Source organism: Perissodus microlepis, chromosome 12 (genome assembly GCF_051167445.1).
Source record: "Perissodus microlepis isolate ML-2025 ecotype Zambia chromosome 12, ASM5116744v1, whole genome shotgun sequence".
Taxonomy (NCBI): domain Eukaryota; kingdom Metazoa; phylum Chordata; class Actinopteri; order Cichliformes; family Cichlidae; genus Perissodus; species Perissodus microlepis.
In genome coordinates this window covers 2,500,964-2,515,902 of record NC_140472.1, presented here as the reverse complement: position 1 = coordinate 2,515,902, position 14,939 = coordinate 2,500,964, and the positions used below count along the sequence as shown (strand labels likewise).

The window sequence follows — 14,939 nt, the reverse complement described above, 5'->3', positions numbered from 1 at the left end:
GAATCATGCAACAAAAAAAACCTTTACAAAGTGTTTCCAAAAACCTTCAGTGGCACATGAAACTCCAGGTTTTTGGCAGCCAGTGATAACAAAAACAAAAAGCAATGGGACTCGTTCTGCCTCAAACTCTACACTGCACTTAGGCAAAAAACAAACAGATGGACTCTGTCAGGCTTTTAGCAGGAATATAGGCAAGTTAGCAAGTGGTGGGTGAAAATGACCGGTTGGTGTAACTGCATTTCTTTAAAATGGGTCTTAAAAAAATGCTTAATGAGTCTTAAGTACAGTTTATGGGTTTCACAGGTTTATTAGAATCCAAACAGTAGTTGGAACAATAAATAAATGGGCTTTCAGCATGCTCAAGTGATTCAACAAAGAAATATGAAGACAAATCTCAAGTGTTATTCATTATGAAGGCCCAAATATAGCATAAGGTCACACCTGCCTTATCGTGGAACAACTAAAAGGCACATACAGAACCAACATATAATGTAGGTGACATACATGCAGTAGTGAAAAAGAAGGAATACACAACCCCACTGGTCATTTACTTTTATGTCCTACAGCACAAGACATGAAAGTAAATGCCTTAACAGATGGAGATCTGGCTAAACTCCACCCTATCATGCCCTCACAGAGCTACATGTAGACAGCTTACAAAAGGAACAGTGCTCGTTTAACACCATCACAAATCTGCAAACTGATTAAAAGCATATTAAAACAAAAACAAAACACTTTCTGAACAAAGCATTTCAAGAAAATAAAGGCGACATCTATTTCATTTCAAATCCTACAGTTTAAATTTGGAATGACATCAAAATAATTAAATTCTGGACTTGTTTTCAATTATTATATTATATCATATTATATTATATTATAAAAAACTAACATGACATCACAGATGCTATTTAAGGTATTTTTAATAACCCACAATTTAAAACTAAATAGTGTACAACCAAGTAAAATGTAGCTTCTCTCTCCTTTCATTCAATGTGCTAAAAGCATATCAAATCTGGTTTTTAAAGGACTGGTGACTTGCTGCAGAAAGGATTCCTCCTTTGACACTTGTTCACCGGGCAGCCACTTTTGATCACTTTATCAAAAAAATGATTTCTAAAAGCGTAAAGTAAAAATCCCCTCATTACACCAGGATACACTAGGTTTCATGTGTATTGTGAATGTCTTTTTTTAAACTTTTTAAAATGGCAGGGCTCTTATATTAGAAATGCGGCAACATTACACATGAACTTCACCTCAACATTTTGTTGAATATCAGTTAATTGTTAGTCGTTCCTGGTTTCTTCTTCTTTGTCCATCTCATGTGTTGCAGCTCGCATTGTAAGAAGGAGGAGCCTCTGAAACACACACACACACACACACACACACACACACACACACACACAATCAAACCAACTGGTTAATATTTAAACACTGTTAAATACCACACTTTATATATTGCCACAAAACAAGCAGTACGAGCTAGGTCCTTGTATTCCAGTTGACTTTGTTCAATCAGAATACACTCTTGTTTGGACCACATTAGTAGCTGTGGTTCTCCTGATGGATCAAATTACTGCACCTATTTTCACAGCATGAAGCTAGTTGGGTAACTAGACTTTATCTCGCAACTGGACTTTCCTATATGTGAATTTGTAGAGCCAATCAATCTCCTTCTATTAATTTCCTTAAGAGTACTGCTGTGGGGAAGAGCTGCATTGATTCTGCAAAGAGCCACACCCATGGGATTGCTGAGCAACACCACTAACACCTTGCAGTGACTGTATCACACCAGAAACTTTTACTGAACTAAGTTGGGGTTCCAAAGAATTCCATGCAGATTGAGATTTTAAACTAGCTGCCATACTGCACAAAGGTACAAAACATTCCTACAGACTATGACATAATATGAAGCATGGTGGAGGGATCGTCATGGTTTGGGCTGCTTTGCTACACAGTCTTTCAATCATTAAGGGAACAATAAATTCAAAATTGCAGCAAGAGGTTTTGAAGGCCCCAGAATATCCAGAGCGGTTGCTGGTAAAATCATCATACAGCCATCTATTTATGCTTGCCATGACGGCACAGGTAGCCACTGTAGTATTCTCCCAAAAGATAAGCGTTGCTATTGAAACCTCCACATCAATGCTGATATAGGAGAAGAAATCAAAACTGGATGTCAGAGTCCTGCCTTAACCATTAGTGTTGCATGGCCTAGGACTGTTAAATCAAGTCCAAAGTCTAATAAGCAGCTACAGGAACCATTACTAAAGGAACTTCTAGGAGTAACTAAGGGTTCATTAAAGTTGTTGCAGTCGATACTGTGAGTAATTACTCAGCGATGAGGCTTGAACCATCGCTGAAGTTTTTAAAAAGTAGAGTCTACTGATTTCTAGAGCAACAGTGGTAGATTGTGTGGCAACTGACCTTTTGGATAATCTGAAGTGCTGTAGTCTGGAGGCAGGATCTGTGGTGTTGCCACTGAAGTGGTACCATTCAAAGAGGGGTAAAGACTTGTGGTCCCTGTGGACCCACTAAATTCAGGCCCGTTGGGTGATGCAGCTGGTCCGACTGGCTGCTGGTTTTGAGGAAAAAAGAGGCCTGGTGCATAACTAAATGCATTGGGTGACACCAGTTGAGACTGCCGCTTGTTTTGGAAGTCCTCATTCATCAAGGCCCCTCCCTCGGCTCCTGGGTGGTACTCAGCTGGAGGAGCGCTGGGGGAATTGCGGGAGGATCCCCTAGAGCGAGGGGCAAGACGAGGAGCAGGTTTTGGGGCTGGACGAGGGGGCAAGGTGGGCGAGGAGGCAGAAATGGATGCGTCTAGTGTTGAGTCAGAGGCTGGCGTATCCCCAGTGGAAGGAGCAGATGCTTTTTTGGAAGGCCGTTGTTTTTTGTCTAATGAGACGTTCCCAATGTGGATGGGTAGTGTCAGCATGACATCAGGAGACTTCAGACACACCTGGTTCATCAGCAGAACAAAAAAAAAAAAAAAAAGAATGTCGGTTGGTGGAATAGACTCTGATTTTCATTCTTTGTCAATATTAGTGGATGTAAATCTGCTTTGTCAGTTGGTCAAAAGCTTAAATCAGCACAAAAATCACATTTTTTAGACTATGGGAGCTCTTGGCTCTTAGGGATTACTAGGAATTGCTTGTCACTGACCTGATTATTCAAAACCTTGGCTAAACATTGGGATCATCATTTAAACTGTGTGTGTGTGTGTGTGTGTGTACGTGTGTGTGTGTGTGTACACATAAATAATATAGGTTCTTGCAGCTATCCTCATGCTTACAGTATTGCACATACGACTCATAATATTTCAGACAGGAAGCAAAACAATACTGAGTATGTATCAGGGAAGGAATATGAACCTACTTTGACATAATATTCGATCTTTATAAGCTCACAGCCAGCGAGGGAGGACTGAGGCAGGGGAGGAACAATGATCTGCTCCTTCCACTCCACCTCCTTGCCAGCTTTCACCACGCCTCCCTCCACCTCCGCTATTGTTCTCACATCATGGGTCGGCTTCTTCGTCTCATAGGTTATTCTCTGAAAACATACGACTATGGATAATCAGAAACTGTGATCAGTGTGTAGTGACTGCAAAATACAGCCCAAAGTCAGCGTATGATCTCACAAATAGGCTTCTGGAAGAATGGTCAAAATTCTCATAAGTACACTTTTAAACATTGTGGAAAGCCTTCCCAGAAGAATTGAAGCTGTAATAGCTACAAAGCCTAGGCCAACATCATATTAGAACCCTATTCATTAAGAATGGTATGTCAGTTAAGTTCATATGCATGCAAAGACAGATTAACAAATACTTTTGACATTCAATTAACTTATAGAAGAAAATGCCAGAAGGGCTAGTCCTGCTAAATGCGAGCAGGACTGCTAGTAGCTAGCGATAGTAAATTTAGAAACTGTTATTCCTATCCGGTCGTTAAGTCTGACGTCACTAGCTGTGTCTGGGCCTAAACTCCGCTGCAGGTCCATATATCAAACGATCACTATGGCATTACTGAGAGTTGAAAAACTGTCTAAAGTCTTTCATCTTTAATAAAATGATCAGCGTTCTGCTCTACCAGGTGTAACAATTGAGTTTAACATCCAGGCATCCATGAAAACGGAATTTATGACATTTAACGGAGTTAGAAGTTAGCAGGAAGTTAGCTCGCTAACTTCCATCTAAATACAATATAGCACGTCCTGACTGCAGGGTTTTGGAAACAAATTAAAACGTACAGCTCTGTTATCACTTCCAACATAAATGAAGACAGAAAACTAAACAGCAGTGACGTTTGTAGGGTTACTGAAGTTTGGCTAGCTGGTATATAATGATGTGCTACGTAACCGCTAGCGACACAGCTATGTTAGCATAATATAAACAAGCTAACTTTTTTTCCACTCGATAAAAGTTAACGTGAGTGTTCTCGGTGGTCAGGAACAAATGTAATCACATGGCAGGATGCTGTAAAAGGACCAAACTTCAGCCAGGAGAACAACTGAGATAATCCATCCACAATACGAGGTTAGTCATTCATATACTGCTGCATGGGCTGGACTGTAGTTACATCCTAAGGTTTTAAATACTGAGCTTAAATAAATGATTAGCGGTAATAAAAGCCGAGGGAGGTCAACAGTGATCACTGACTGTTTTAGGAGCTTTTTGAGATTAAATAAAAGAAAATACAAAACATTAAACATGTTAACAACACAAAAGCCATATTAAACGCAGACTACTTTAAGCCCGGAAGTAGGATTCGTCACGTCATCACTTAACGACCGGATAGTGTGAAACTCAAGTTTGGTCTTCTGTTGGGTTTATCAACGCAGCCATCATATTTAGAAGATACAGAAAATAAGTTTAAAACATGGATTGTAAATGTAAAAACATAACACTAAAAGTGAGAAAACTAATACCAGAAGATAACCAGAGTTAAGGAGATATAAAGTTCTAACCTGCATCAGACTGGCTGCCATGTTGCCGGTGTTCTTCCCAGATTGGTTGTGGATGTTGGTGGTCACCTGAATGATCTCTCCTGGTGTGTAACCCTTCATGTGCGTCTGAGCCCTCAAGACTATTGTGCCAGTTTTCATCAACATGTAGGTGAACTGCTGAGTCACTGCAGATGAGCAGGTTCCCTATATGGGTCATGGCAAAAGACACTTTGAATAGTATAATTGACTTTAAATTAATTTGGTGAATCTAAATGCCAATAAGTACAAAACAAAGCAAATAACACTCAAACTGTTTCTTGTCTAGTTATTCAAAGGATTAGAATTAACGGTTCACACAAATGCAGAACTCTAGATTCCCCATTTATTGCATTTAGTTGACATTTCAACTGCACACCTGCTCTTCATCAGACTCTACCTCCTCCTTGTCCCATTGTTTTCAGCTCTGCACCTGCCCCATGGGATGAGGAAGATGTGCATGTTCTCTTGTGTTCTTTGTCCAGTTATCCAAAAATCAAAAGTTTGTGGATTAATTTGAACTATTTCTGATAAACAGCAAAGTGTTAGGGTTGGTCCAAGCTCCAAATCAAAAAAAAACTTGGCTGTTGTGTGTTTGAACTCTGAAGAGTAATTAACTCAATGTTTAGGACCAACCATTCAGGGACTGAATACAGACATACAGCTATAATGTCTCACCCATATATCTGGCACTCCATTCAGGTTCAGAAGGCTTAGCAGGAAGAAAGCTTTCTCTGTGGTGTAGTCCTTGGAAAATCGTGGTGTGTCAATAAAAGCCCTCACTCTGTAAATGATCCTTCCATAGTTGCCTTCAAAAGACGTTGGAGCAGTGGCTGCGGGGAAGAAGTAAACTGTGTTAGTTTGTAGCTATACAGTAGTGTGAACTACAGTTGTTGTTTTTAAAAGAGTTACAGTTTTTGCAGAAAGAGTGAAGAGTACCCAAGAGTAGGGATATTTTTTCCTCAAGCGGCCACAATATTAGTGATCTGTCATTTTAGATTTAAATCTTTTTAATGTCTGGAAGGGATGTTTGAGTAACTCCTCTAAAATGTGTTAACCCTCAAGTAACACACTTATTGAACATGAAGACTATAAAGACTTTTGTTGAAGAATGTAGGGACCAAAAGAAAACATTGTGAGAATAAATACTCAAGTAAAATACAGATACCTCAAAACAAAGTAATTGTACTTTGTGCTGTGTTTAATTAACCTACATGTACAGCTGTGCTTTAAAACATTGTAAAAATGTAACCAACTCCGCTTTCTGTTTGTCTATAACATAAAGTAGTATAAGACATGGTTTCTGTCAACACTAACTCTAGTCCTTTAATGAAGCTGTATATAGTTCTGATACTGTGCGCATGAACAGTAATATTGGTAGTAGCATAACTTGCAGGGAAAAAACTACCTATTTTGGGGCACCAAACATTTGAAATAGCTTTCACTGGATTTGACTGACACAATCCAGGGAGTTTTTATGTCCCAGCCGCTGAACTGAATTTAAAGCTATAATCCATTCAGATTAATTCCAAAATTGCTGCTGAGTTTTGACACCTTTTCCCAAAAGAACTATGGTATTAATTTATAAAGTATAGAGCTCTTCTCTTTATTAACCTTCCAAATCTTGACAAATACAGAAACAAACAAACAAAAACTTCCTAGGCACCTGCCAGCACTCTAGGAGTGAAAGCAAACAAGCTGAATGATTCATATCAGATTCACAAAAACTGGCTTGACTGGTTCTGAGTTTCTGTGATCCTAGCTACACTACAGAAAAGGCTTCTTGTCTTGTCTGCATGTCATCTTGCAGACATGCACCTACACAATGACTAAACACTGTTGCCTGTGTTCCATTGTGTGACAGACAAAACAAATCAAGACAATGTATAGAAAGGAAGTCAAGTATTTTATTTCAGGCAACAGTTTTGGCACTGAATAAAAAGTTAACAAGTCTTCAAATGGTGGTACTAAAATATTTCCTCATTATTCAACTGTGTCGTCATCTTTATGCACAGTTATCTTAAGAGTCCATAACAATTAATGGTGTAATCAGGGAGTTCTCTCAAAGATTGCATTGTTATGAGTCAGTGGAACAAACTGTATACTGCTGACGTCACAGTAACCATTACAGGGATGGTAGTGGAAAGCATACACCAGTCTCTTCTTAGTTAGACCATGTATACGCTCTGCAATTTTGGCCCGTTCCAGAGAAAAGATGACTGATGGCAGGCTATAAGGGCCAAATTATCTGTTGTGGTGGCCCCAAAACAAGAACTGTTGCAATTGCCTTATCACTAGTGATGGACAAAATTCTGATAAGGTCACTCTAAATCTTTGGCACCATCTCTCAGTGGCGGCGGCGGCAGCAGCAGCAGCGGCGGCAGCAGCAGCAGCAGCAGCAGCAGCAGCGACGCGGTTTGAGATACATGTGGCAAGAAAGTGAGGTGCTGTGGCAAAACCACTAACCTCGTCAAACACCTCAGAGTAAATCATATCACAGAATATGACGAGCGTCTGTTGACGCAAACTGACGAGACAACAAAAGCATGCATATTGTGTGTGTGTACACACATATATTTTTAACATTTTGGGAGGAAAAGAAAACCAGTCCCATCCTCACAACATGCCAGAACATGTCTGACAGACTGGGAAATGCAAGGGGAAAATAAACACATGCAGAAATATCCCATCAACTTCACCTACCTGGTATGAGAAACTTGAAGGGAAATGTGTGCATTCCCTCTTTCAGGGTACCTATTTGGGACACAAAGCACAAATAAAATCCTTTGATGGGAACAGTAACAGTTGTTTCCCAACAGTGAGATATGCCTCAAGGCTGCAGTGGAAAATGAGAAGTTGTAGTCTTCACATATTGTCACATGAACCAGTTCCATTTGCAAATTTGTCTCAATTATCACAACAAACCATCTCACAAGGAAGTATTTTGTGGACACTGGACATTTGCACACGGTTTTAATTAGCATTTGGAAGCACACCTTTGTCTGCCACTGAGATCGTGCTGTTGAAGTACTGCTCTTCCATCGTCCATGCTGTGTCATTGACCTTATTGGTGATGCCGCAGAAACCATTGCAGTTCACTTTGATAGCTGCAGATAAGAAAATACACAAGTTTAACTACAGACGATTTGTAGTAGCCACAGCAGGAAACACTTTTCGTAATCAGTCTTTTCCTCAAGGGTGTGTTATTGATCTGTTTAATGGCATATTGCTCCAGATTTATACAACATCAATATGTGCAAAAGACCTGTAATAAACTCCCTTCAAGAGAGTTTAGGATGCATTATTTGATTTGGGAAATAGCTTAAGCCAGCTAATGTTTTGTAACAAACAGACCGAAAACAAATTACTGGTCAAAAGTATAAAGAAAGCTTGACTTTATACTGAAAACCATAAAATGCTTGCACCAGATTAGGAAAGTGTTAAAGGCAGCCAAATATTCCACAACATTGTATTGTTCCTACAGTCTACTGTTGGTCAAAGTCTGAAGGTTATTCAACTAGTCTGAATGCTTTATTACCGTTTTAATGTAATCCTTCATTAACAGAAACAAAAGTAACCATTACATAAAATCCAGGTCCTACATTCTATGAACAGAAAAAATACCCCAGCTTTACAGCTTGTGTTAGCCAAATTTGGCTCCATTTTGTTCATACATCATTACTTATTTAAGCAGTTTTGTGCAGTTGGTGCCTTTGGAGAACCATCTCGATTGAAAAAAATGATCTAACAAGTAATATGGTTCGTTAAAATAATGACTTACCAAGAAGTTTGTGCTTCAGCTTTTGTCATTAAAATTGTAGAATTGAGCTATGGTGTCTATTACTGAATGCCAATTAAATTTCACGTGTTTTTTATATATATATATATATATATATATATATATATATATATATATATATATATATATATATATATATATATATATATATATATAAAAAATGTACAATATACAAGCCGTAAGTAATATGTAATAAATAGTGTTATGTATATACAGTTGAGTTATTGCACATAGAATTGGTATAAATAGTGTTATGTATATACAGTTGAGTTGTTGCACATAGAATTGGTATTGCACAGTGGTGGTCCATAGAGGAAGTGGGAAGTGGGGGGGCTGTGTTATCTGTGCATGTGTGAGTTCAGGGTGGTTATCGCTTTGGGGAAGAAACTGTTTTTTAGTCTGTGGGTTTTTGTGTTGATGCACCTGTAGCGCTTCCCTGAGGGAAGCAGGCTGAACATGTTGAAGCCAGGGTGGGAGCTGTCCTTGATAATGTTTGCTGCTCTGGTGAGGCAGCAGGAGGAATAAATGTCCATCAGGGAGGGGAGAGGGCAGCCGATGATCTTTTGTGCTGTCTTGACCACACTCTGAAGCCTCACTCTATCTGCTTTGGTGCAGCTGCCGTACCATACCGTGATGCAGTAGGTTAGCAGGCTCTCAATGGACGAGCGGTAGAAGGTCAGCAGCAGGTTGGAGTTCAGCTTGTACTTCCTGAGGACTCTCAGGAAGTGCAGCCGCTGTTGGGCCTTCTTGATGACCGCTGAGATGTTTCCTGTCCAGGAGATGTCAGCAGAGATGAGGACACCAAGGAACCGGAAAGTGTGGACCCTCTCCACACACTCCCCGTTGATGTAGAGGGGGGCCAAGTCGGTGCTGTGTCTCCTGAAGTCAACAATGAGCTCTTTGGTTTTCTTGGTGTTCAGTGCCAGGTTGTTTTCTGAACACCATGCTGCCAGCTTCAGGACTTCCTCTCTGTACTCTGCCTCGTCTCCCTTCGAGATGAGTCCGACTACCGTGGTGTCATCAGCAAACTTGATGATGAGAGTGTTGTTGTGGGTCGAACTGCAGTCGTGGGTGTAGAGAGAATACAAGAGGGGGCTCAGCACACAGCCCTGTGGGGAGCCGGTGCTCAGTGTGCGAGTGGAGGAGAGATGAGGGCCGAGTCTTACAGTCTGGGGCCGGTTTGTGAGGAAATCCTTTATCCAGGCACATGTGAGAGGAGGGAGGCCAAGAGTGACCAGTTTGGTGATGAGGATGTCCGGGATGATTGTATTAAAGGCTGAGCTGTAGTCCACAAAGAGCATTCGGACGTAGCTTTGCCGCTGCTCTAGGTGACTCAGCACAGCGTGGAGGGCTGTGGCGATGGCGTCTTCTGTGGATCTGTTTGCACGGTATGCAAACTGGTGGGGGTCGAATTCTGGGGGGAGGTAATCCTTGATGTGCTGAAGGACTAGTCTCTCAAAGCATTTCATGATTACCGGTGTGAGGGCCACAGGGCGGTAATCATTCAGGCTGGAGATGGGAGACTTCTTCGGCACTGGGATGATTGTGGCTGATTTTAGACAGGATGGGATGGCTGCCTGATCCAGTGAGAGGTTGAAGAGTCTGGTGAAGATGAGGGTGAGCTGGTGTGCGCATGCTCTTAGTACCTTGCCAGGTACTCCATCTGGACCGGCCGCCTTCCTGGGGTTCACTGCTAGGAGCACACGTCTGACATCGTGCTCTGTTACAGTGAGTGGAGCGGTGCAGGAACCAGGTGAGGTAAATGGTTGACATCAAGGTAAGAATGTCCATCTTTTCAATACAGTCTGTGGTCCAAATACATGTTGTCATATTCCCAATTTTAAGTCACATAAAAATGTTCAAAATGTTCTCAGTAACACATTTGAGTTAACAGCAATAGAAGAAAGCTTTTCTTTGTTGTCCAGGGGCACACTGCTACAATGATGGCATCACATGAACAGAATGAAGAGCGCCAAAAAAGTTTAGAATATTAAACAAAACCTTTACCAGTCTCAAGAACTCCCAAAACAGAACAAAACATATGAAAAGTTGTTTGTGGGTTCTTCAATAAACTGGCTGTTTAAGTGAATAGTGGTGAGTGAAACGAAGATTTTTATTGCAGTGTTAATATTTTTCAGTGGCAGGTCTCATCACAGTACTTAAAATAGTTCAATATACCATTAGTATTTTAAACGGTCAAACTGTAGCATGTAGCATAAGAGATCTTGAGCTGACAGTCCGACCAGCTTTACCTGAAGAGGAATGTAAACAGACCAGAGGCCTTGCAAGCATTCAAAGTAACAAAACACAAAGAAGCCACTCAGCAGGTTGAGAACTACAAAGACGTAGAAGAAACCTTTCCCTTGCAATCTGCATTCAAATGTGTTACTTTTTATTGTCCTTGTTGACACAGTAGAACCTTTGAGATGTTAAATATCCCAAATAAGAAGAAAGATTAAGTGCATTCAGATGGATGAGATGTTGCTTTGGAGAGCGATCTGGACAATGACACTCACTTTTCCTGTTTCAAGTTTCATTTTGGTCTCTTGATGACAGTCTTAAGTATGTTTTCCAGTGGATTAAAATGTACAGTCTAACTATACAACACTACAAAATAAATAAAACAACAGAACCAATTAGACACTGTTCAACCCCAGTGCATTACTTTAGAGGGTCCCTTCAGAGAGGGGGGGCCTTGACACAGAGTCAAAACTGGAATAAGGCAGCAAAGTGATAGAGTATTTAGTACAGTCGCCTCGCAAAAATGTTCCTGGTTAAAATCCTGGCTGGTGCTTTTCTTTGGGGACTGATGCCTGTGTGGGTTTCCTCAAGTTAGTTTTCACCAAAGCCAAGCATGTTAGGTTAATTAGTCATTTTAGATTGAATATGAATGTCGGGTAGGTAAAGTGAGGTGTATAGAATACAGTGCTGCAATAATGTATAATTAAACTTATTTTCTGAGCTAATCTTTCAACTTTTAACTAAACTTAAACTACACCTAACATAAAAACAGTAAGAAATCTATGCTTATAAAGCCGAGTAGGACTGAGGAGTTGAACTAGGAATCATGTTAAATTATAAACTATCAAAACAGAATATTTACATAGTCCAAAATACAGGTATTTTGTTGTAATTTAATGAAAGACCGTCATTTTTTTGTTTTGGATAGTTTGGGAAATTGGGATAAAACATTGAACCAAGTGTTACAAAACACAGAAGCAAATTTCCCATTAGGCCTCATTAAACATTTTCCATTGAATCAGTGTGTAGAGCTACACCGCGGTAAACGGCCAATGAAAAATCATATGTAAGTTTTAGAACCACAAACACAGAATACCACAGGATGGCTTTTCAACCTCTGAGTGATCTTCAAATAGGAGAAGTTATTTCTAAAACGAGGTGTAGGAACAGTGTAGGAATTACGACTAGTTACCAAATCACCTCACTTCCTCGTTTCTCGAGGTCGACGTTTTCCCACCTGCTGAGCGCAGATGGCTCTTACCTTTGCACTGCAGCTGTTGGCCCAGTTTTACTGTCACGGTTCCAGAGATGGACTCTCCCGGACTGTACACTTCTTTGTTTTTCTCAAAGGCAATCTTAAACTCCTGAAGCTTTCCCATTTTCTCACCCGACGCAATGCGAAACAAGACTGAAAATCACCTGTGCGTACAGACGACAGCGCTCACTTTTACCTCCTCGTCCCCACCCCTTTTAGTGACGTCATGTTCACCGGACAAACGTTACATAAAAGACTGCTTTTTCAGGCGTATTAATAACGAAGTTGTCTCTTAGCATATCTCTTAGCATAAAACAAGTAAAGTTTTCCAAATGTTTCATTTTCTTTGCCTAGTATCATATGCCTAAAAATATCTACATGCATAAAAACCCATTACACTTACCTGCAGCATTCACAGCCTCTGTATTCTTATCGTAGATCAACTCCCAGAACTTAATGGCTGAGAGAACGACCGCCTCACAACCATTAGCAATTCCAGAGTGTTTTCCCCCAGAAACTGGGAAGCAGAATTGACGAAGAGTATCTACACACCACATACACCATCAGACCAAGTGGTGAGCACTTAAACACTGTTAAATTAGGGATTACTTTATTAATCCCTCGGGTGCGGTTCCTCCTGGAAATTCAGTGGTGTCATTAAAAATGACACTTTTTACATTAACACAGCTGAATGAAGCATGAGCCAGCTGAGGGGCAACTGTCACATTTAAGATATTTAAGTATTCTCAGTGATATTAAGGTTAGCAGTGAGCAAACTAAAATTAACCCATCAATTAACCGCCTTGAGGCGACTTTTGTTGTGATTTGGCGCTATATAAATAAAATTGAATTGAATTGAATTTTCTCCAGACTGTTTTTTTTTCTTACTTAATTAAGCGTAACTCAGCTGCATCCCCAGAAGGTCTATTGTTTGGTGGGTTTCCATAACAGGTTAATATCAAATGAGCTTAGTTGCATTTGGATGAAGCTTATTAATAAAACCATGAGGTTGTATTACTGCATACTTACCTTGTTCTTATGTTAAAACAGTTAGTTAAGTATGTCAAAGACAATTAATTATCAATGATACCAACATTGTCTTTAGATAGTGACATTTATGCAATGTAGTATAATGTGCTGATGTCATTAGGGAGTGCTCTTGCAGATTACATTCTTATGACTTAATGGAACAAAGTAACAGCTGCTGGATTGCATTAGGAACTGTTTCTAAACCTGTTCTTGTTTTCAGTGGTGAAAAATAGGGTGACAGATGAGGTTAGGCATCGGTCCCTGTAGACTTCGATGCTTGCATACAACATTGTGATCTGTAGAGAGACTAGGGACCAGGTGGCAGAGAATTTGGAAATGGAAAAAGTATGCACTGCAGAGAAGGGAAATCTAGTAGGTAGCAAGACAGATCAGAATCAGAATACTTTAATAATCCCTAAGGAAATTATGTATTCAGATTACCCAACCCTCATCCCCAATCAGTCGTGGCGGATGGCTCAGGCTCAGCCTGATTCTGCCAGAGATAGAGAAGAGAGTGCAAGAGACAAGTGTTGGGGAAAATTGTGACAGAGGGATTGCAAAAAGAGTGAAAGGGAACGTTTACAAACTAGTGAGACCTTTCTCCAACAGTTGGCTGACTTCTCCTTTAGTGATAGGATGAAGAGTACAGTCATTCAAATGGGCACAGAAGAGAGCCACTAGCCCTCCACATCAAAAAGAGCCAGTCGAGGCAGTTTGAGCATCTGACTAGGATGCCTCCTAGGTTCGTCCTGGGTGAGGTATTCTGGGCATGTCCTACTGGGGGGAAAGATATTAATAGACTTGTCTTTTTCACCTCTGATATTTGTTTTTGGGCTGCTTACAAGACAGGTAGACTTACCTGGTGAAGAGGCAAAAGGTTTAACCAAAACATCTTTAACCAAACCATATTGCTCAGACAAGGAGGAGAGAGAGGTGTCGTTTGGTCTTGCTTCCCCCGAGTTAGCCAGGGAGCACAGCCGTTTATTAGCATTCAACAACAACGACACAACAGCGCTCTCTCACCCCACACAGAAAAACATAGTCGCAGAGAGAGCGCGTCACGTGGTAACCATGGCAACATAACGCTGCCGCCTGAAACAACAGAATACAGCTGCCAAATAAAACCCAAACAGCCCTGACCCGCTACATAGCCCCCACCTAAGGGGTCAGTCATCCCCGACAACCCCATTACCCAACACAAAGTCCTGCAAATGTCCCGGTGTCGCCATTCGGCGCACCGGCCGATCTCAACCGGCAGGGGAAGAGTCACTCAGATCAAAACATGGGGTGCCACTAGCATCCCCTGCCCTGGCGACTGTTGAGCGAGCGGTCGGTACGGTGAGAGTCTGTCCTGATGCAACACCACCATACCCCTCGGGCCCAGCACGTGGATCCTGTACACCACTTCTGGAGGTCGCTCCCCGACCTCCGCCGGCACCTGCCAGTGACTGCACAGCTTGGAGGACACTCCTCTCTTATGGACAGGGCAGTACACCCAAAAATTTAAAAGTAGTGTGGGAGGCAGAGCCTTCAGCTTTCAGGCCCTCTTCTGTTGAATCAGCTCCCAGTTTGGGCCTTGGGCCCCTGCCCTTGGCCCCCACAGTACCCTTGGGGACTGTGGATGCCTTGAATCTC

General features: G+C 41.1%; 1 protein-coding gene across 1 annotated transcript; it reads right to left on the bottom strand.

Annotated features, from left to right (window-relative positions):
• On the bottom strand, positions 1-12,464 carry arrdc1a (arrestin domain containing 1a). The gene is made up of 8 exons (XM_084947019.1): positions 12,282-12,464; positions 7,977-8,087; positions 7,684-7,734; positions 5,659-5,813; positions 4,966-5,148; positions 3,376-3,552; positions 2,425-2,959; positions 1-1,355 (listed from the first exon to the last, which is right to left on the bottom strand). The coding sequence occupies exons 1-8, from the start codon at positions 12,397-12,399 to the stop codon at positions 1,318-1,320; spliced, it is 1,368 nt and encodes a 455-aa protein (XP_084803145.1). The 5' UTR covers positions 12,400-12,464; the 3' UTR covers positions 1-1,317.
• Between the last annotated feature and the right edge of the window lie 2,475 nt (positions 12,465-14,939).